General features: G+C 47.5%; 1 protein-coding gene across 8 annotated transcripts in view; it reads left to right on the top strand.

Moving 5' to 3' along the window:
* Positions 1-20645, top strand: part of LOC142578490 (glyoxylate reductase/hydroxypyruvate reductase-like) — a 132050-nt gene that overhangs the window by 50415 nt on the left and 60990 nt on the right. For 2 of the 8 annotated variants that reach the window (XM_075687889.1, XM_075687883.1), the window contains exon 9: positions 9946-10083. The exons of 1 other annotated variant lie outside the window; for it this stretch is intronic. In XM_075687889.1, the coding sequence (XP_075544004.1) occupies positions 9946-10083 (138 nt within the window). Of the gene's footprint in view, positions 1-5495; positions 5519-8293; positions 8653-8866; positions 9536-9945; positions 10350-20645 lie in introns of those variants that run through there. 5 more of the 8 variants (XM_075687873.1, XM_075687902.1, XM_075687895.1 and 2 more) reach the window with 4 other exon arrangements.

Genomic DNA, 20645 nt, shown 5'->3' with positions numbered 1-20645 from the left:
CAAATATGCGATTGAAAATGACTGTGTAGCAGCGCTTGGTCCGTATTTAGTTCTGTCTGGATTGAGTTAGCGCACGATCGTAGGGCCCCCTTGTCATGAATAACCTTCACCGATTACTGCACTTGCCTGACTTTCTTCATGACAAGTGAACTGCGAATTGCACATTGGCAGTAGCCAGTGATTGTTCTAGCGGTTTCAACTCATTGTCCGATTTTAAGCAGCTAGACTAAATGGCATCGTCATGTTTTAAGTCCTGCAAATGTCTTGTAAGGATGTGTGCCTGAAGATCAACAGTATCGCTCATTGTAGGCATGCCAGTGCCATTTGCACTAAGTTAACAAACAAACAGATTGCATCTGTAAGAAAGCAAATGAGCCTGCGCGCGAAGATGTGCCTGGGAAACTCTAGTCGTAAACCAAGTAATTGGGGGGCAGCTGTCGTGCACATGGCGTGTGACGTTGCTGAAGGTGGTGGTACAGAAGCCCTGTCCTAGATGGGCGAGTTGTGAAAACATTTACTGACGTGTGCAGAGACAGGCCCTGCAAAATAGCACGCTTGACGCAGTTTGTTTTGTTTGCTTTATGCAATACACGTGATTTACCATCAGAGGTGCAATTTCAGTTTTAATTTTATTTTACACAATGCATGCAGCACAGGTTTTTTTATTCTACGTGGTGCATGCATCGCACGCGGCACAGACTTACCGCGAACAGTGCCACATAAAGTGACATGAGCATTCATGAGTACATGCTATGTGGGCAGGGTGTACCCCGTAAATTTACTGTCACTGAAATCGCTGGGATGGCTATAAATGGAGGGGATGGTGAAGGCAGCGATGACGGAAGACCTCAAGAGGTGCTGACATCAGCCGAAGCAAGAAACCTACTTCACTTGCTGCGAAATAAAGTTTTGTGCAGCGGCGGGAACGATCAGCTCATGCAATGTGTGAAGCAGCTCGAGGACGGCTTTCTAGGTCTAAGTCCTACCGTGAAGCAGACTAGCCTTATGCAGTTTCGTGCCCTGCATAAAATGGCAGTGCCGGAAAATGGAGCTGGTTGATATCTCTGGTATGTTTTTATTTTTTTTCTTTGAAACCTTTACGAAGAGCCAGTTTAGAAGCAGTTGTTGAAAAGCTGGTCAGTAGTGGTAAATTTTTTAGAAAGAACTCGACTTTTCACTGCAATTTCCACAACTTTGCTTATTTCGAAAATCCGCTTATCTAAAAAATTTTTCCAGCTTTCGCAGCTTTGATAACACTGAGAAGATGCTGCGCCATCAACTTTTGTATGTTTTCTGTAGAGAAATAATCTGCTTACTACAATGCCCCATGCTGCATTATCAGTTATAAAGATGAAGTCTGGCTGCTGGATGTCCGTGCTGAAAGGTAATGTAATGCGAACTCCTTGAAACAAAAAAAAATTTGAGTCGCTGCATCCTTGCCCGCCGCACCACTGGCCGCCGTGTGCTCATACAGTAGAACCTGTTTTACAGTCTTCTTCGCATCGGCAGCCTCGTGCGCCTGCGCCTCTTTCCTGTTGCCCTTCGGCCCCTCCAGACATGAATGGGCTGCACCCATAGCTCTACGCGATGCCAGCCTCCAAAATGCGAATGGACCGCACCAACTGTGCTGACAGCTCTGCTCTCAGATTGTTTGCTGGCCCCTCATTCTGCGCAGTTCTGCCAATGGATTAAGTCACTCGTACTCGTATTTGTTGGTTTCATCGAAGTCGTTCCTGGCCACATGGTTTCGCCACCTCATTTGACTCGCTGCCAAAACCTAAGATGGCTGATCCGCCCGCTCATCATCTGCAATGCACGATGTTGTCAGTGAAAAGAAAGCACACTGCTATAGATGTGGAAATGAAGTGTGGTATTGGGAAGGACCACAAAGATGGTAAAAAAGGATTTAACTTGGTGAAGTACATACTATTGCAACCGACAGTGCCAACAATTATTCACTCGGCACAAAGAAAACTGCTCGGTAGACTACGGGCACAAACACATTCGACAGAGTGCATATAAGGAGATGGAAGAGGCCCTCTACGAGCGGTTTGTCGGTTACCATGCCATGAACTTGCTCATCACCGGGCCAATTCTGGCCACTAGAGCAAAGCAGTTTGCCCTACTCATCACGAATGTGGACTTCCAGGCAGGTGGCGACTGGGTACAGAGCTTCAAAAAGAGACACGGCATTGTTTACAAAGCCCTCACCTGTGAGGGAGCTTTGCTTGATATGGAGGCGAAGCAGAAGTAGGTGGAGGAAATGTTGCCCCACATCCTCGACAGCTACATTGACACCGACCTATCTAATGGCGATGAAACGGGACTGTTCTTCAAGATATTGCCGGTCCAAGAAGCATGCACTCAAAGGACATACGTGTAAGGGCAGCAAAAACAGTAAGCTGTGCCTCACTGTGTTTTTGTGTACCATCATGTACGGGAGCGACAAATGCACCGCATTTGTCATTGGGAAATCGAACAGTCCCTGCTGCTTCCACGGTGCTGCCAGGATACGAGTATGCTACCATCACAACTATAAGACATGGATGAGGCGAGAACTTTTTCGTGAGTGGCTTTTGGAGTTCAGTAACATATTGAGCAATCTAAGGGGAAGCTGGCGCTCATCCTAAATAATTGTAATGCCCACCACTCTATGCCTAAGCTCTCGAGCGTGGAAGTTTTTTTTCCAGCGGCCAAACATGTCGCTGGGCTCGTAGCCCACGGACACTGGCGGGATCGCCAATTTTAATATTAATTTTAATATTATGTACGTCGCCGCATCCTGAACAAGTGAATCTCGTTGATATTCATGGCAATGCGGACAAGCAGGGAGCAACCAAACTTGAAGATCAATCTAGTGATGGCCAAACAGTTCATCTTTGGTGCGTGGTGCGAAGTAAGTGCTTCTATGGTTCGGAACTGCTTTAGGAAAGTGTGCTTTGTCAGAGGCAGCAGTGACTTATAGGAAGCGTGCGAAGCTCCCACCGATGAACTGATGCCTGAACTTCGGTCTGCAGTCAACGAAGATGCTTCACGACTTGGAGTATTCATGCAGACTACGCATTAGAAACATCAGAACTTCTAGCCAATGAGGCAATCGTTGCGAACATGATTGCATCGGATGGCGACGGCGACAGTGACGGCAACCATGGCACTGAGGACGCAATAGGGCAGGCTGCCTCAATGTTGTCCTTGCAGGGGGCCCTGCAGATAATTCAGTTCCTCTGGGGCTTCGTTTTCATGAGGGACCTTCCACTGCACTATGTAGAGCACCCGGATGCCTTGGAGAAGGATGTCACCAAGCTTTGCATAAAGCAAGCAACGATGAGGGACATGAGGTTTGCTTGTCCAAGCCAGTGAAAAATATGTGGCGAGATGCTTGTGGCGATTTCACCCCAGTGTTTCCTCTCGATTTCTGAAGCTAAGAGGCTACTGCGGCAACCTTCTCGAATTTTTCAAAAGGCTGTTTTGGGGCCACCAAGGCAATACCTCGGCTGAGCTTGCGTGTCACTTGTCGCCCGTGGCCCCTCTTTGCACTTGTTATGACTGTGCCATCCTTGAATGCTGACAGCTGCAGCTTGTTACCTGTGATCTGAGCACGCAGGAAGTAGAGTAAAACAGATGAACAAGTCGAATACAATCAGCAGCCGGATGAAGGGTGGTGGCGGGGAGGGACACTGGCCTCCCTGCCATTATAGTTTTCTCATAACAGCTCTGCCATCCCCCAATTTTGCTTTTTTTGAACGCAATGGTTATAACGGTTATCAGTTTTAACAGTGCAATGTTTGTGGCGCTTGAATATTGTTATAAGTGGGTTTGACTGTATTCCAGATGCACCCAAATATTCACAATGCAAAATAATGAAGTAAGCAGCACAGAAACTGAAAGGCATATGTGAAAAGACACTTATTGGAATTGCATGATACAAAGTGTTGCTTTATGTGCTATTAATGAATGCCCATCGTGCTATTAATTTTTGCCCATCATGCGAAGATGAGACTTAACCTTGGGACAGCTTTAGGGCACTTTGACAGGCCTTTTACAGAAGAGGTCTTGGGACGGAGGCCTCATGCGTCTGTGATGTGCGTAGCCACATATCATTGCTGCATTTCTTGAGATGCACCAGCCTGTATGACCACTTGCGATGAACAAAAAGATATATGCCTCATTGTGTGTGCATCCATATAAAGCGTGAACCTCTCTCCTCTTCCTTCCTCCCCTTCGCTAGTGGTATGAGTAGCCAAGTGGGCTCAGCCTGGTTAACCTCCCTGCCTTTCCTTTATGATTTCTCTCTCTCTCTCTCTCTTGTTTGTTGTTGCTATGCACATTATTGCACTGTCACAAAAGCTGAAATTTCACCTTTTCTACTCCAAAATTCTTCAGTGTGTTCACATTTCTGAAAATATATATGCGAGGATTTACGAGCTGCATTGTGTGAAGCTGGTTCTTGGGGCTTCTCGGCAGTGTCTTCACCTAATTACAAAACTCCAAAGGTAGGTCAAGGACCTCCTCGATTATTTTTCTGCGATGTCAGCTCTGCAGCTTTCCACATCATTGTCTACTCTGGTGTAGCTATTTATGTCCACTGAAACACCATTTGCATCTTGCGCAGCTAGCAGTTGTCTCTTCCAAGTCTGCCAGTCCGGCAGGTGTGAGTGGCAGTGGCAGAAGTTTGACTTCACCAAATTAGCTTTTTTGGCAAAATCGATTTTTTTTTTAGTGAAAACCAACACAATGTTTATACATTTTTCCTCACATCCAAAAACTTAGCTTAATCGTGTTTGTCTTAATGGGAATCCATTGTACCTTCATTATAAACATTTGTTCCTTGCATAGTTACACACCGATATTGATGAGACATATTTTAGATTTTATTGGTTAGATCAGATAATTTGTTACATCTGGTGTTCGTTATATCAAGGTTTGATTGTACTTCCTTTTTTGTTATTGAGCAATGACTGTGTGAAAACTGCAGTCACTCCATGCATGCTTCGAGGGTTCATCTGTTCTTTTAGCCTGATATAGTACATGCAGTATTAACACATTACCATAACAGACCAAGACAACAACAGTAGTGTCATAACAGCATCTCGTGACATTGTTTTGAACGATGCTGTATATGGTTGTGAATGCGGTCAGCAATTATGCATGTTTATTAGTTGGTGCAAACAGGGATGACATAATTTTCGTGAAATTTTTATTTTATTTTCCAATGAAGACAGTCATGCAACACAAAAATACTTTGAATGAATTTTGGTTTCATACTTCCACAAAAGAGTTTGCTACCAGAACTGTTGTTCACATCTGTGTCTCCAGCATCACAGTAATATGGTAACAGTATCATGTACAATAACCTACATTTTTTTATCACTGCAACTTTAAAAGAAGATTTTGTACTTGCTGCTGCTTTGTTTTCAAATTTCACAAGTTTGCATCTTTTTTGGCCCACATCATTGATAAAGCACTTGAAATCTTTATTTGCCTTGTTTGCCCAGACATTTAGTTGCCAAGGCTGCAAAGCTAGTCCACTACTCAGCAGCATCTTGCTTCTATGGTAAGTTGAGCAGATGAGGGTGATCTTTTTCTGGATAAAGCAGACAAGCAAATATGCCAGATGTTCTATTGAGTGATGCAGACCAAAAATGTTACCTTGTTGCAAAATTTGAGTAAAAACAAAGTAGCAGCAAATGCAGAATCTTTTCTTTTTCAATTTCTTTGAGTAAAAATCCACATCAAAGTATACATTTGAAAAAAGGTGTATGTATATTAATATGGCTTGTATTGACATGTTATTAAAAAGGTAACATGGTATTAACTTGGTAGTAGTGTGGTACTATTAACATGGCATGTAAGAGAGTGGCCATTGAGGGAAATGCCCAGCCGTAAAGCTTGGAAGGCCACAAACATTGATGCTGCAACATTGTGTAGGCTTTGCCTCTCCCGTGCAACTGACACACCTGGGCTTTATCAGTTGCAGCACTCATATGAATACCCAAAATTCTGCAGCTGTGCTTTGCACAGCACATTTGACCTAAGCAGCATGCCACACCTCTCATGCTACGACTGCAAGAAAAGGTTTGCACATGCAAGCTGGTGCTGCTGTTCCTTTAGCCTTTCTTTCCCAGCATCTGGCATGGGACCATCAGCTTCTAATATGGTGCAAGCATCCACCATTATGCTATGGGAAAGTTTGCTGTGTAGGGAATCTCACTTGTGAAATTTTGCTTAAGGTCAATTCTTGCTTGATTTCTATTGAAATGGGCATTTAAGTAGAACCTTTTGCCATTAGGATTCTTAGGTAAATGCAGAAAATTATTTGCTTGACTGAAACTAAGTAGAAATTTGGCACTGCTATGACTGAGAGAATCTTTGGCGAAAAGTGCACTGTTATATCAAGGTTTGAGTGTGGCTGCCCCTCATTTACTTAGGCACCTGCTTTAGTTGATAAATAGTATTCCGTGTTTGCAGCATCTTTGTTCACTTAGTATATTTGCATGTGTCTTTTTGTGCCCTTGGAAATTTCTTTGATAGCATAATATCATGACAGATGCTGTATACTCAAATCTGAACACTGTTATTTCTTCCTTTATTGACAATAATTGCCAAACTGGAGTCACGGGTTTAGATATTAAGCAGATCAAACACTATTACAAAGTAAATATAGTGTTACTAAATACCTGCCAACTCTTACGAATGTTTCATAAAATGTATGAATTCGAACCCGTCTTACGTTTTGCGAATGTTGACTCAATTCTTACGAAACATTGGCTTTACTTGCAAAAAAAAAAAGAAAATTCCGAAATTCTTAATAAAACTACATCGTTGCTAGTGGACAGGGGTGCCACTTACATAGGGTGCGCGCATAGAGGTAGGGGTGTGCACCATAACCTTCTTTGTTTGCAGAATAAGGACAACCTTTTTCACTCGGTGATGTTGCTCGGCTTGGTGCATGTTGTCGAGTCGTCCAATGTGGCTCTAGTTGTCGGTGCTCTCAACATAGTGATTCCCACCTTATGTAAGTGGTGCACCCAGAGATGATGGTGATTTCAGGTCAATGCAGCAGGCATAGTTTCTGTATAGGAGGCTGTACCCTGTCGTTGCACCTGTTGTGCTGGCCTCACTTTTTTGTATGACCGGCTGCTACATCCAGTGCAGTGCGACTCCAGCACTCTGGTGTTTCGGCTGCAAAGTGTGATGGCGTGCTGACATCATCATACTGACGATGCTTCAGTACTTCCAAGTTTTTCTGAAGTCGTACTGAGATTGAGTGGTTATGTTGGGTATCCTGTACGTCAATTCCCCACAGTAATGCTGAATGCGAGCGAATATTCAGCACTGTGAACAAGACTCGAATGGAGTTTCACTCATCTGTCTGCGACAGTGCTCTTGAAATTCCCCTGTTGTTAAAACGACACCTGAGTTGAACTTCCTTCGAACAAACTTACATAGAGAAGTTTCTGAAACAAGTAAAGACGGCAACAGCAACCACCAAGACTTATATTGCACATGTGGTTGTGAAAGTGCAAATTAAATTAATCTTCAAGCTTAACGGAAAGAAAAAGGTACCTCCCCCCTCCCCGCCCATCAGGTTATGAGTTTACGAATAGATTGGCAGGTATGGTCATTATATAATAGCATTGTATTTGTACAGAATCATTTTAAGTGCGAGAAAACAGTTATGGTTGGCTAGGAAAATTTCTGCTTGGCATCATTGCATTTCGCATTCCTTTGTTATCCTCATCATCATCACCACCATCATCATATAGTATGTCCCATTTTTTTAGCGCCATTTTTTTCTCTTAATGTCGATTAGAATATTGTCTATACCCGTTTGCTCTCTGATCCAAACCGCTCACTTTCTGTCTCTTAAAGTTATGCCTAGCATTCTTCGTTCCATCGCTCCTTGCGTGGTCCTTAACTTGTTTTCAAGCTTCTTTGTCAGTCTCCAAGTCTCTGCCCCAAATGTCAGCACCGGTAAAATGCACAGATTGTATACCTTCCTTTTCAATGATAACGGTAAGCTTCCAGTCAAAAGCTCAAGATGTCTGCCGTATGCGATCCAACTCACTTTTATTCTTCCGTGAATTTCCTTCTCATGGTCAGGGTTCCCTGTGATTAGTTGACCTACGTAAATGTATTCCTTTACAGACTCTAGGGGCTGATTTGCAATCCTGAACTCTTGTTCCCTTGCCCGGTTATTCATCATTATCTGTCTTCTGCATATTAATCTTCAACCCCACTCTTACACTCTTCCTGTTAAGGTCCTCAATCATTTGTTGTAACTCTTCTGCAGTGTTGCTGAATACAACAATGTCATCGGCAAACCGAAGGTTGCTGAGGTATTCGCCATCGATCCTTACTCCTAAACCTTCCCTGTTTAATAGCTTGTATGGAGCACTCCATGTGCCACTACTGTTCCTATTGCTATCAGTATCCAAGAAAAGGACAAAAAATTATCCCCAGCTCTATTTAGACTATTTGTCACATAGCACTTATAATTTTTTGCATGAGATTAATTTATGTTGGCTGATGTCATTCACATGCAAATGGGATTTTTATTTCACACACATATTTTTGTTATGGCTCTTCTGCCCTTATAAGTTTGGGTATGTAACAAAGTTCGTTAGAGAGTTGTAAACATAGCAGATGCAATTAGCACATTGTAAAGCTAAAGGCAGGCCTCATCATACAGTGTACAAAACCCTAACTCATGTTTCTTGTAAGTTTGGGTAGCATACGCTAACTTTGAGTCTTCCTTTTCTAAATTTACCTGTCATTAGTGTTGGCATTCATAGTTTGCATGCATAGTGTGCTGAATGCATTGGTGCTTTAATAAACTGTGATATCACTGCTTTCTTATTTACAGTGCTCCTGCCCCACATCGGTAGTGCAGCGACTCGCACCAGAACTGCAATGGCTGTGTTAACAGCACAGAACATATTGGCTGCTCTTGATGGCATACAAATGCCTGCTTCTCTGAACTAGGGTATCATGCACTCATTAACATGGAAGAGTATATTCCTGTACCTTTTTAAAAGAAAGAAAAGGAACAACCACAGCTAATGCATTTAGCCAAAGGCACCTGAAATGTTATAGCACTTGTTGAGGTTTTTATCATTTGTTGTTTCAAGGAGCTCAGAACAAAGAAAGCAGAAGCACAAATGTGTTGGCACTTGCAACTTTGTGTGTGTTTTACTGGGAACTTTGTATGAAGAAGTGAGGAAAATGAGAGATGCAGAACAAGAGGTAGTCAAAACGTGCATTTCTCCATTCAGTGTAACAAAATGTCTAGTACAACTTGCAGTCCTCTGGCAAATTTTGTTTGCATGTTGTCAGAGCTGTAAATTGAATTTTTTCATTCTTTTTTTTAGTGCATTGTCTTGTTTAAGGGAAAAGTTATATTTTAAAGAAGACAAAACAGTCCCGGACTGATTTCTCTGCCTGATTTTTCTGACCTGCTGAATTAATGAGACCTACCCACGCTAACACCAATATATTGGCCATCGTTAATAAACATCATGAATAACATAATGAACATTTTGTTTCTCTCTGGCACAGATCATTCTTGCTGCGACTATGGAGCAGAATACCTGTTATAGTGTCACTACAGAACACTTTCTGAATTTCTTAAATATGCATTCAACATCTGGAGTAATAAAGCAATCTTTAGGATTATATATTCACCAAATATCTTCGGCCACAGTATTTTTCAACTGCTAAGGTTGGCAGGTCTGAACAGGGCTGCTATGGGTCTAATTAAGACGAGCATGTGAGCACAGGGAATGCATTCTCAGTTGGTGGCTTTCAGGGATGTTTTCTTTTTTGTGTGAAGTCTGCAACGCCTCGTTGGAGTGACAGGTGTCCTGTTTGAGTTATGTAGGACTATGCGACATGGAGACATTGCTGATGGGAAATGTATGCTTTTCCTTTGTATGTATCCGCCAGCTAATACAATGAATCTGAAGTCACTGAAAGGGATGACCATGAAAACAAACGAGAAGTGTAGTACCATGAGCACGTCGAGTGGCGAAATATGTTCTGAACACAACTCAGGTGTGTGGATGTGTACCTTTGGGCAGCTATGTGAGTACATTATTTCTCAAAAACTTGGACCCTTTCACCGAAATACTGGCGGCAACTTGTGCAGGTTGCATTATCAACTACACCAACATGACCCGCCATGGTTGCTTAGTGGCTATGGTGTTGGGCTGCTAAGCACGAGGTCGTGGGATCGAATCCCGACCACGGCAGCCGCATTTTCATATAGGCAAAATGCGAAAATGCCCGTGTACCGTGTACTTAGATTTAGGTACACGTCTAAGAGCCCCAGGTGATCCAAATTAATCCGGAGTCCCCCACTATGGTGTGCCTCATAATCAGATGGTGGTTTTGGCACATAAAACCCCATAATTAAATTTTTAACGCCGACATGATAGCTTCTGGGAGTATGCTGAAAGCTTGCTATGGTGCGAGAGTTCTTGACTCTGCCTCATATTAAGTGACAGCTTGCGATTCTTGCATATCTGAATTATGAATCAAAAAAGGAAAGAAATGCTCATGCTTTTGGTGCAACTTGCTGTAAAGAAGTGTTTTCTTCTAAAAATAAACCACACAACTAAGCGTAACTGTCGTACAAAAAAATTAATGCGATCAAGTCGGAAGTGCATTTTTCTGTACTTTCGGGGATAATTTTTGTTGCGTATGGTCCAAATTATAGACACAGAAGTAATTTCGCGGACACTGCAGTGTAATTCACTTCAGAAAGAATTGTCAAAACAGTTCGTTTTACGCGGTATTTCTTTGATTCTTTAATATTTAGTAATCGGGCCTGTGCGCCATGTTCATGTTCTCGCGTCAGAACTTTGCCACACGGCGTTTCGGCGCTGTTAAGCCTCATGACTGTTTCCGATTTTTATTTCTAAACCTCAACCGCTTCGCACCAGCCCGCGGTGCCTTAGTGGCTATGGCGTTCTGCTGGTGAGCTCGAGGGTTTGATTCTCGACGGCGGCGGTCGCGTTCTGATAGGAACGTAATGGAAAAGCTCCTGTGTAATTCGATTTGGGCACACGTTAAGAAAACCAAAGTGGTCCAAATCCCGAATTCTCGACCATATGGTGTCACTTGCAGCTTCTTTGTTGGTCTATGGCATTAAAGGGGACAAACAGAAAAACTATATAAGTTGTATTAGTAGCTCAATGCAGCGTTCCTCCCCCTCTCCTCCCTCTATCTTATCTTTCTATTCCCGCTTTCCTGTCCCCCATAGTAAGGTAGCCAACCAGACGCATTTCTGGTTAACATCTTTGCCTTCTCTCTTTTTTGCTCCTCCGCCTCCTCCCTACAACAAAAAAAAAATAAAGGTTCCTGCATCGTCACGGCTTTTGAGGGTGACTGCTCGAGCATATATATATATATATATATATATACATATATATATATATATATATATATATATATATATATATATAAAGGTGTTCCAGCCAACTTGGACCAAGATTTTGGTCCTAGTTGAGGAGCTCTAGAGAAATCGTACCGACTGCATAGTTGCCGTAGTCTTATGTACTTATGGCCAGCATTTTTTACATCACGAAGTGTTAATTACTTTTAATTAGTGAACTTTTTAAATTATTGCTTGAATCGCAAACATATCAATTAGTTGTAGGGCACTCTAAATAACCTCCGAATCAAGCATTTATTTCGTGCTGAAGTGGTCCTGGTTGTTCTTTTCCAAGAAAAAACAAAAGCCCGCGAAATACGAAATAGATGCGCACTCACGCCGCTACTCAAGCTCCTACAAGCAGCCATTGAAAGATATACACTACCCGCCGTGGTTGCTCAGTGGCTATGGTGTTGGGCTGCTGAGCACGAGGTCGCGGGATCGAATCCCGGCCACGGCGGCCGCATTTCGATGGGGGCGAAATGCGAAAACACCCGTGTGCTTTTAGGTGCACGTTAAAGAACGCGAGGTGGTCAAAATTTCCGGAGTCCTCCACTACGGCGTGCCTCATAATCAGAAAGTGGTTTTGGCACGTAAAACCCCAAATATTATTAAGATATACACTGCATTCTCTTATCGCCGCATCTTACAAGGCTCCGCAACGCGTTCAATGCGTCAACTGCGTGTTCTCTTGATCCCGTGGCCATCACATAGCGTGAAGCCCTGTATCGAGCTGCCGCAGCTAGTAAAGCCGTGTATCCGTGGCTATTGCCATATACTACGATCACCACGAGGCGACGGGAGCGGCCATACTACATGCACCACGTGGCTTCCACGAGGCGACGGGAGCTCCCACTTCTCTGCGACGAATCAAGAATTCGACACGGGAGGCGACTTCAAGAAGCGCCCAGCCATATCCGCGACGAATCAAGAATTCGTCGCGGGTGACGTCATCACCCTGCCCCGCATGGTTCCTGCCAACGCGAACTCGCCCAAACTGGTTCCTGCCGACGAGGCAGAAAAAAAATGCGCGACGAGGCAGAGGAGCAGAAAAGGCACGAGGAGGCAGAGGAGAGAAAACGGCGCGAAGAGCGAGATTATGCTCTTCAAATGGAAGAACTGGAAATAGAGCAAATTTGAACCAGCTTGGCGCGTTCAACTCCCCTTTCCGGTGGAGACGATACGCCTAAACTGAGAATACAGGGCCTGATGCAACCGTACAGGATAGGCGGTGATATCGTACTTGTGAATTCCGAACGTACGTGTGAAAAGATAGGGCTGGACGCAGTGGCGTAGCTAGGTCATCTGGCACCCGGGGCCCATAGGTCTTCTGTCACCCCCCCCCCCCTTCCCGTGTGTAGTCGAGGAAGGCGAGGATATCGACAATTTCCGGGTTTCAGCACCAGTACAGCCGTTTTGGATACCGCCCATGTCCCCCGGGTCCCCCTCTCCTTCGCTTTCTTTCCCAGAGATCGCGAATGCAGCAGGTATTGGCGGCGAGGAGTTACGGAGTCGCCATCTATCGGAAGCGCCTCGCTGGCGTAGTATGAGGGATCACGCGGCGCGCTCCTGATAGGGTTTGCTGTCAGCGCTCACTGAATACACCCCGTGGGAGCTCTCCCGGGCATTTCTGTAAGTACTTTCGAAACGCGAGAAGTTTTTTACTGTCTAAATAATGATCTTGGCCAAACTGAAAGCACAGAATCGTTTAGAGAAGCTATCTCTTTACCGTATACGTACAGTGAACGCCACTGTGCACGGTCGCCGCGATGAAGTTTCCCGAACCGGCTTCTTGCGTGAAAGATAAGCAAACACTGAGAACAAACTATGTGAAATATGTTCTTATAGTGTTTGTATAACTAAATGGAGCGTAAAAGAATGCAGCCTCAATACAGCGATCGCTTTGAGTTGCGTCGCACTATATGTTTATCAGTGTTCTCAGCGTGCGATTTCCCGCTGCTTTTTTTGTAATCCAGTGCATTAATTCATAACACAAACATGATCATATGCCATGCTTCTTTTTAATGTGCTTCTTACCGCTCCCTTTCCCCTCCAGTGAACTTGCAAGTATCTATAGCATCGACGAGTTAGTAGACCAAACCGTCATGACATTAGTCGCGCGGCGGACTCGGGCGAGCGTCTCAGTGCGCGTTTTCCGAACATCGTAGACCCGGCGCCGTAGCAGAAATCTTCCTCGCGTATGTGCTTGCTGCATACCCGAGTTGTAGCCGACGACTGTTTGCCGGTTTTATGTTTCGGGAGCCAAGCTTCACACAGCTTCTTGTCCTGCGGCTACTTGTGAATAAGGCTTACACCGGGCTCCGTTGCGTACCTCTGGCACTGCGGCACCGAGCAGTAGTTTACCATGTTGCGCGCCTTCAAAGGCAGCTACTACCTATTGTAGTGCTTTCAATCGTTGTAAAGGAGACACTCGAAGTGGGAAAATCTCGCCACTAAATGAGGACCGCAGCGTACGAGGGAACTTAAAACTCTCGTTTTCCGCTCGCTTCGGTGCTCCCGAAGCAGCCGACGCGGCCGCTATGTCCACGTGATCCCTAATAGCACGTCACGCCGACGGTGGCGCCAGCTTTTCCAGTGGTGCAGCTCGAGGCCAGTACACGCTGTTTTTTCTGCGCCAAATAATACAGGGTGTTGCGCTGATAACTTGTGATAAGCGCATGTGCACATCTTCTGTCAAACTGTAAGGCTTGGCAACCAATAAAAATGCAGCATCGTAGAAAATACGGGTCACGTCACAAGTAAAAAAAAATTTACAAAGTTTTAACCATGTTTTAACTACCAATTTTAGCGGCAACATTTCATTTACAGAATTGAAGGCCGGCATTCATATCTTGCCCAACAACAACTTCACAAAAATCGTCGTAGGTACTGGGGCCCGCAGTATTTTGGCTGTGGGCAGGCCTGAACGAAAATAAAATTGTGTCTGAGTGACGCTGATCTCCCCACCATATTAGAAAAACGGAAAACGCCACCTGCCTCCCTGCTGCGCGGGCGCCAATGTTATGACAATTACGAGTTCTCTTCATTCTGATCAATAAAGCCTGGTTTTTATTTGCTGCTATACGGACAAACGTGATTATCCGAGCTGCAGTGCCACCAAAAGATCGGGAACAGAATAGAGCACGCTTCGCGTCGATTCTTGGCATCACGATAAAAAAAAAATATCGCGAAGAAGTCCGTGCGAGCGAAACCTGTTGGTCTGCATTCGCAACGGATGGGGTTGAGGGATCAGCCTCACTGGTCCACTATTTCATATTTCTTTCGCTACTGCCATACTGGGCGCCGCCCGCAGTGCCAAAGCACTGTAGGTTGTAACACCCAAAACGATTTTGTTTAAGAAGCTTTTGTTGTGTTAATAATATGATTTTGAGTCCTCAGTTCTGAAATTGAAGTGCTTCCTGTATAAGTACTAATTGAGGGATTATTAAGGATATGGTTATTACTTATCTGCCATATTTTTCACGCTACCGAATTCCTAGTAATCATAGACACATAACTTCATAGAATATCGGGAGATGTCCTTACAAAATTCACGTTTTCTTTTTTTTTTGTAAAATTCTGTGCAGCTGGCACAGACACTGTACTTGTGACATGAAGTCACACAACCACAATAGTTTTCTTAGATGTTCGAGAGTAAGAAGGAAAGCGTGAAACATAACGGCAGGTTTCGCAGCGGCTTCTCGGAGCGAGCGGGAGAGGGGAAGTAAAAGCGAGCTGAACATCGCGGCGCCCGCGACTATATACAGCCTGTCGAGTCATACGCCGCCAAACTCTTCGACCGCACCGAGTCTGAAGACGATCCAGAGAATCCCGTTCGCGACTTTTGACGGCCGCACTTTTGCAACGTCGCTCTCAACGAACGCTTCGCCGTAAACCCGAGAGCCGGGCACGCTCGTTGAACGTCCTCTTGCTGCTGTCTTTGTTCGTCTTCGCTGCGCGTTCTGAACGGAAGAGGGACCCAAGAGCCTTAACGCCTTACAACGCCTCACTGTATGTTTAACGACGCCTGCTCCCAGCATGAACGCACGGCATGAGCGCACCCCACACGAAACGTTGCGCTAAGCCGAATAGTTTAGCGACCATGTTGCGAATTAAATTTTTTAGCCCTTAAATTCGTGCAATTATTTTGTGGGGTGTTGATAGAGCTGCAGCCGACAATTCCTCGGCGCAACGCATCGGGTACATGAGCTCGGGCTACTTGATACCGGAGCATTCTTTGCCATTTGCGCCCAGTCAAGCCGGCGGAAAGAGGGGCGTCTTCAGGCGTATGACCCCCCCCCCCCCCACTGGCCTCTTGCACCCGGGGCCCACGGCCTCCCGGCCCCCCCTGTTGCTACGCCACTGGCTGGACGAAAGCTTTTGGTCTGAAAAACTCCTTTCAGTTGGCCCAGGAGAGGCCGCTGAAGTTCTCGCACCCTTGTCTAAAGAAGACTACGAGAACTATGGAAAGGTAAAAGCCGCACTTCGCAAATACCGCTTCTCTGCCGAGGAATTTCGAATGAGGTTTAGACGGGCAACAAGGGGCAGCGAGTCGCACACTGAGTTCGGGTAGGAGTTAAAGTCTAACTTAAAAGAGTGGATAAAAAGTGCAGAAGTGTATGGCAACGATGACAAGGTGCTTGAATGCATAGCACTGGAGCAGTTTTACCGAGTTCTTCCAGAGGGAGTTAAGACTTTGGCTGTAGGACAGGCTCCCAGAGGTAGACCTAGAGAAGGCAGCGCAGCTCGCGGTGGAATATTACACACGCCGAAACTTCCAAGGAAAACCGATTCAGGAAGATAGGCTAGAAACAAAGGACTATTCTGTAAAGCGGTTTTCCTCTCGCAACCCAGTTTTGCCAAATAAATCATCCACGCGCGACAAGTTCAGCACGGGAGTATCAACTAAGGCTGAGGTGGCGAGGGAAAGGCTAGCAGAGACAGCCCAGTCGGCTGGGGCCACTAAAGCTAAGGTAGACGTAGAGCGCGCGTTCGAGGCCTGGAGACCAATTATCTGCTTCCGTTGTAACAAGGAAGGCCATATTTCCTTAAATTGCAAGGAGCAAATCGCGTTCGCCAGCATTAGCTATTCAGACGAAAATCTTAGGCTGCTCGAGCCGTCTTTGTAAACGGGAAAATATGCCGGGCACTTCGCGATTCCGCCACCACCATGGATGTTATGCGTCCTCTGTTTCTCCCGGATACTATACAGGGGAATGCGCCTGGATCAGACAAGTCGCAGAAGAGCAGAGCACGTGCTTGCCATTTCACAGGGCAACCCTCAAGGGCGCTTTTGGAAGGTTGCAAACGGAGGCAGCCGTAGCCCCTTTACATGAATGCGACAGTGGCGCATCGCATTTCCGAGCGCATTTGGGAAAGGCGATGCCCATTACCGCTGTTCACATGAATGTGATGCGCTAGAAATACGATGCGATGCGACAGTGTCGCATTCATGTAGACGCGGCTTCCGTGTCGACGCCGTTTACATGTAGCGCATTAACTCTCGCGAGAATGTAGCACCACATGGTGTCGAATAAGGGAAGTGCAGCCGACTTCCGGTTTCCGGTAGTGGGCCGAGTGCACGTTGGCGGCTGAGTGCCGAGAAATAGTTTCGCGTAGAGCATGCTGCGGCGAGCGAAGTTGCCGTGGGGGACGCCATTTTGCTTCTGCTTCGGGCATTGCTGTCTCACAACCCACAAGGATCGGAACAAGTATTCAACAGAATACCAGCCCGGACCTAACCCTCTCAAAACACCTCCCCAACAGTCATTGGACAAACACGCAGCACTCGTTTGGTAGTGATCACTATATACTCAGCACCGATCTCGGCCTCACAACCTTAGCACAGGATAGAAAACGACGCCTGGAGGTGGTGGACTGGGACAAGTTCCGTCAAATCCGAAGAGACGTCCCAGACACCATCACAGATCTGGACACCTGGACACAAACCCTCACAAAGGACATGGCTGGGCCACGTCCACAATCCCTGGCACTCCAGATGCAGAGACGGCAGATAGTCGCTTACTACATCTTTGGGAAGCGCATGCCAGCCTTCAAAAAAGGTGACTCGCTCACAAACACAATCGGCCACTTAAGCGGCGCATAGCCGTGCTCGTAAAGGAGATTGAAGCGCATGCAAGCCAACTGGCACACCTGCAATGGGGCCAGCTATGCGATCGTATGAGCGGCAACCTCGGCCTCAAAGACACGTGGAAATTTCTTCGTTGCTTGCTCAAACCAGGAGACACAAAAGCAGTGTAAAGGAAAAATGTCAACCGCATTGTGCAAAGCTCCCTCTGCAGGATGACGTCTTGTTAGACGCTCTTAAAGCACATTACCTTACCACAACTCCACCTACCCCGCTCCATACTTGCACCGGCGGCCCCAATCCTACACTAGATGAGGACATTTCCGCATTAGAAGTTAAAGCTGCCATACAGAAAGTACGCACCACTTCGGCCCCGGGGGCAGACAAAATCAACAAGATGCTCAGGAATCTGGATGAGCGCTCCATACAGGCTATAACAGACTTCTTCAACAGGTGCTGGCAAGATGGAGCGCTACCAGCCCAATGGACGCACACCCTCATAACCTTTATTGCGAAACCAGGCAAGCCTCTAGATCTAAAAAACCTACGCCCAAGCTCCCTCACGTCCTGTCTAGGCAAACTGTTCGAACATGTGGTCCTGGAGCGCCTACAGAACCACATGGACGATCACGACCTACTACCCCACACGATGATTGGCTTCCGCAGTCACCTGTCCACACAGGACGTTATGCTTCAGATTTCGGAAGAGGCCCTCCACCCCCGAAATGTAAAACGCACGCGAGCAATACTAGCTTTGGACCTAACCGAAGCCTTTGACAACGTCAACCACTCCGCCATCCTAGAAGCGCTCTCGGCACTAGGAACCGGCCCGCGCACCTTCAAATAGATTTCAGCTTTCCTAAGACACCGCACAGCAGAAATCAGCTTCGGGTCTGTCTCCTCCCCAACCTTCGCACTCGGCAGCAGAGGCACCCCGCAAGGGTCAGTCCTCTCGCCGCTGCTCTTCAACATAACTCATATATGGTTATTATTAAGGAGGAAGGAGACACTTAGATTTCTGCAGCCCATCAGGGAGCACGGCGAAGCGTCATAGGGTAGAGGAGGAGTAGGAGGAAAAGAGGATGGATGGTAAGATGGCTCGTCCGCACATGGCAGCAGAAGAGGCAGGGACCGGCAGGGGCAGGTGTGCTCAATGGTATGCTGCTAGCCCACTCGCCTCCATGAACTCCGCAAGGTTGTGTAGTGCCGGGAGATGGTAGCGGGGTGGGAACAGCAGGTCAGAGAGTGAGCCAGCAGGAAGGCCCTGCAGTCTATAGGCTCGGGTGACTCGAACGTTCCTGTGCTAGGGCTGGGCAGACGCATAGGAGGTGTTCGAGGGTCTCGGGATCGCCGCATCGTCGGCAGGAGGGGGAGGCCAGTCGGCCTTTGGCGTGAAGTCTAGCTGCTGTCCATGTGCAGGCAGTCCGGAGTCGCAGCAGGGTGGCCCTATCTCGCCTGGTGAGGCCAGACTCTGGGAGCAGCTTGGGTCCCTTGCCTTTAGCCACCTTCGGGTCTGGGTGAATTGCCCGTAGCAACTGCTTCAGTCGTGGCCGCGAGTAGTCTGAGGCCGCCACTGCTCGAGTGAGTGTGGCTCTTGAGTGGTGGGCAGCTTTGGCGAGGGTGTTCGCCTCCTCGTTACCAGCTATGCCCACATGGGAGGGCAGCCAGTGAAAGGAGACGGAGACTCCGGAGGAGGCGAGCGCCGAGAACTTCGCGGGCAGGAGAGTCTCCGTCATTCCGGCTCGATGGCAATTGGTGAGGGACTGTAGCGCCGGTTTGCTGTCGCATAGCACAGCGACCGGTTGTGCAGGTGGGTCCTTCGCCAGGAGATCTGCGGCCAGATGAAGCCCCGCCAGTTCCGCCGCGGTCGAACTCGCTTGGAACGGGAGACGGCATTGCCGGCTGATGGCTCTGGCAGGGATGACGCACGCCGCTGCTGCTGACCCATCCTGCATCACGGATCCGTCGGTGAACACCTGCAGCCGGCCCTCCAGTTCCTGGAGTTTGCAGGATGCTGCCTGCTGCAGAGCGGCCACAGGTGTCCGCTGTTTTGTTGCCCCACCGAGGGAGAGGTGCACCTCTGGTGGCCGGTGGTGTGGTGGTGGTGAGGCAATCGCCACTGGTGGGTCTGTGACGATCTGCTCATAAAGAAGGCAGAGCCCTCCCATCCGTGAAGATCGTAGGCTGCGAAGCCGTTCTAGGAGGGCCCTGCCATCAGGTGTCCGGCGCAGCCGGCCCATATGTTCCAGCGCTCGATGGAGCATTCGTAGAGAGAGATGCCACTCGTTGGCCTCGGCGAGTGTACCTGCTACTGGGGAATACTTGGGGAGCCCCAGGATGGCCCTCACGGTACCCCTGTGCAGTCCCTCCAGTTGGCATTTCCTGGCTGGGGACAGGTTCACCAGTGGGAGGGCGTAAAGGAGAGCAGATGTTGCTGCGGCCTGGTTGAGCCGCAGTGCCCACTTCGTGGTGCATCCACGGCCATGCTGCTGTAGCGTGCTGATTGCTCCCTGGACTCTGCCCACTTTGGTCGTGGCCGCCTTGGCAGCTAGAATCCAGGTAAGCCGGTGGTCGATGGTGAGCCCCAGGTACGTGACCACCGGTTTCCATGGTAGTGCTTTGGCGCCAACCTTCAGTTGCTTGAGGTACAGACGGGCCGAGGCCAGCGGGTGAATCAGGAGGGCCTCCGTCTTGGCGGCAGAGACCCTGAGCCCAATGCCTCCTAAGTACGGAACCACCGCATCCAACGCCTCCTGCAGCGACTTCCTGATGGACGGGATCGATCGCCTCGGTCCCCGCACCCATAATGCCACATCGTCCGCATAAATGGAGCAGCGGGCCGGGAATCAGGCGGCGGCTGGGAGTGAGGCCGGCAATCCTGCCAGTGCCATGTTGAAGAGGAGAGGGCTGAGCACTGATCCTTGTGGGACACCTGCTGTGATGTCCCTGGGTTCGCTCAGCTCCCTTCCAACACGGACCCAGAAGGTCCTTCCCGTCACGAATCCGGTGACAAAGCCGCGGAGGCACCCGTTGAGGCCGAGTCCGTCCTTGGCAGCCTCGACGACTGTGTGTGGGAGGCCATCAAAAGCACTCTCCACATCCAGCAGCAGCAGCATGGCCACG

This window comes from Dermacentor variabilis, chromosome 1, assembly GCF_050947875.1.
Source record: "Dermacentor variabilis isolate Ectoservices chromosome 1, ASM5094787v1, whole genome shotgun sequence".
NCBI classification, from domain to species: domain Eukaryota; kingdom Metazoa; phylum Arthropoda; class Arachnida; order Ixodida; family Ixodidae; genus Dermacentor; species Dermacentor variabilis.
This window is presented reverse-complemented; position numbering and strand designations above follow the sequence as displayed.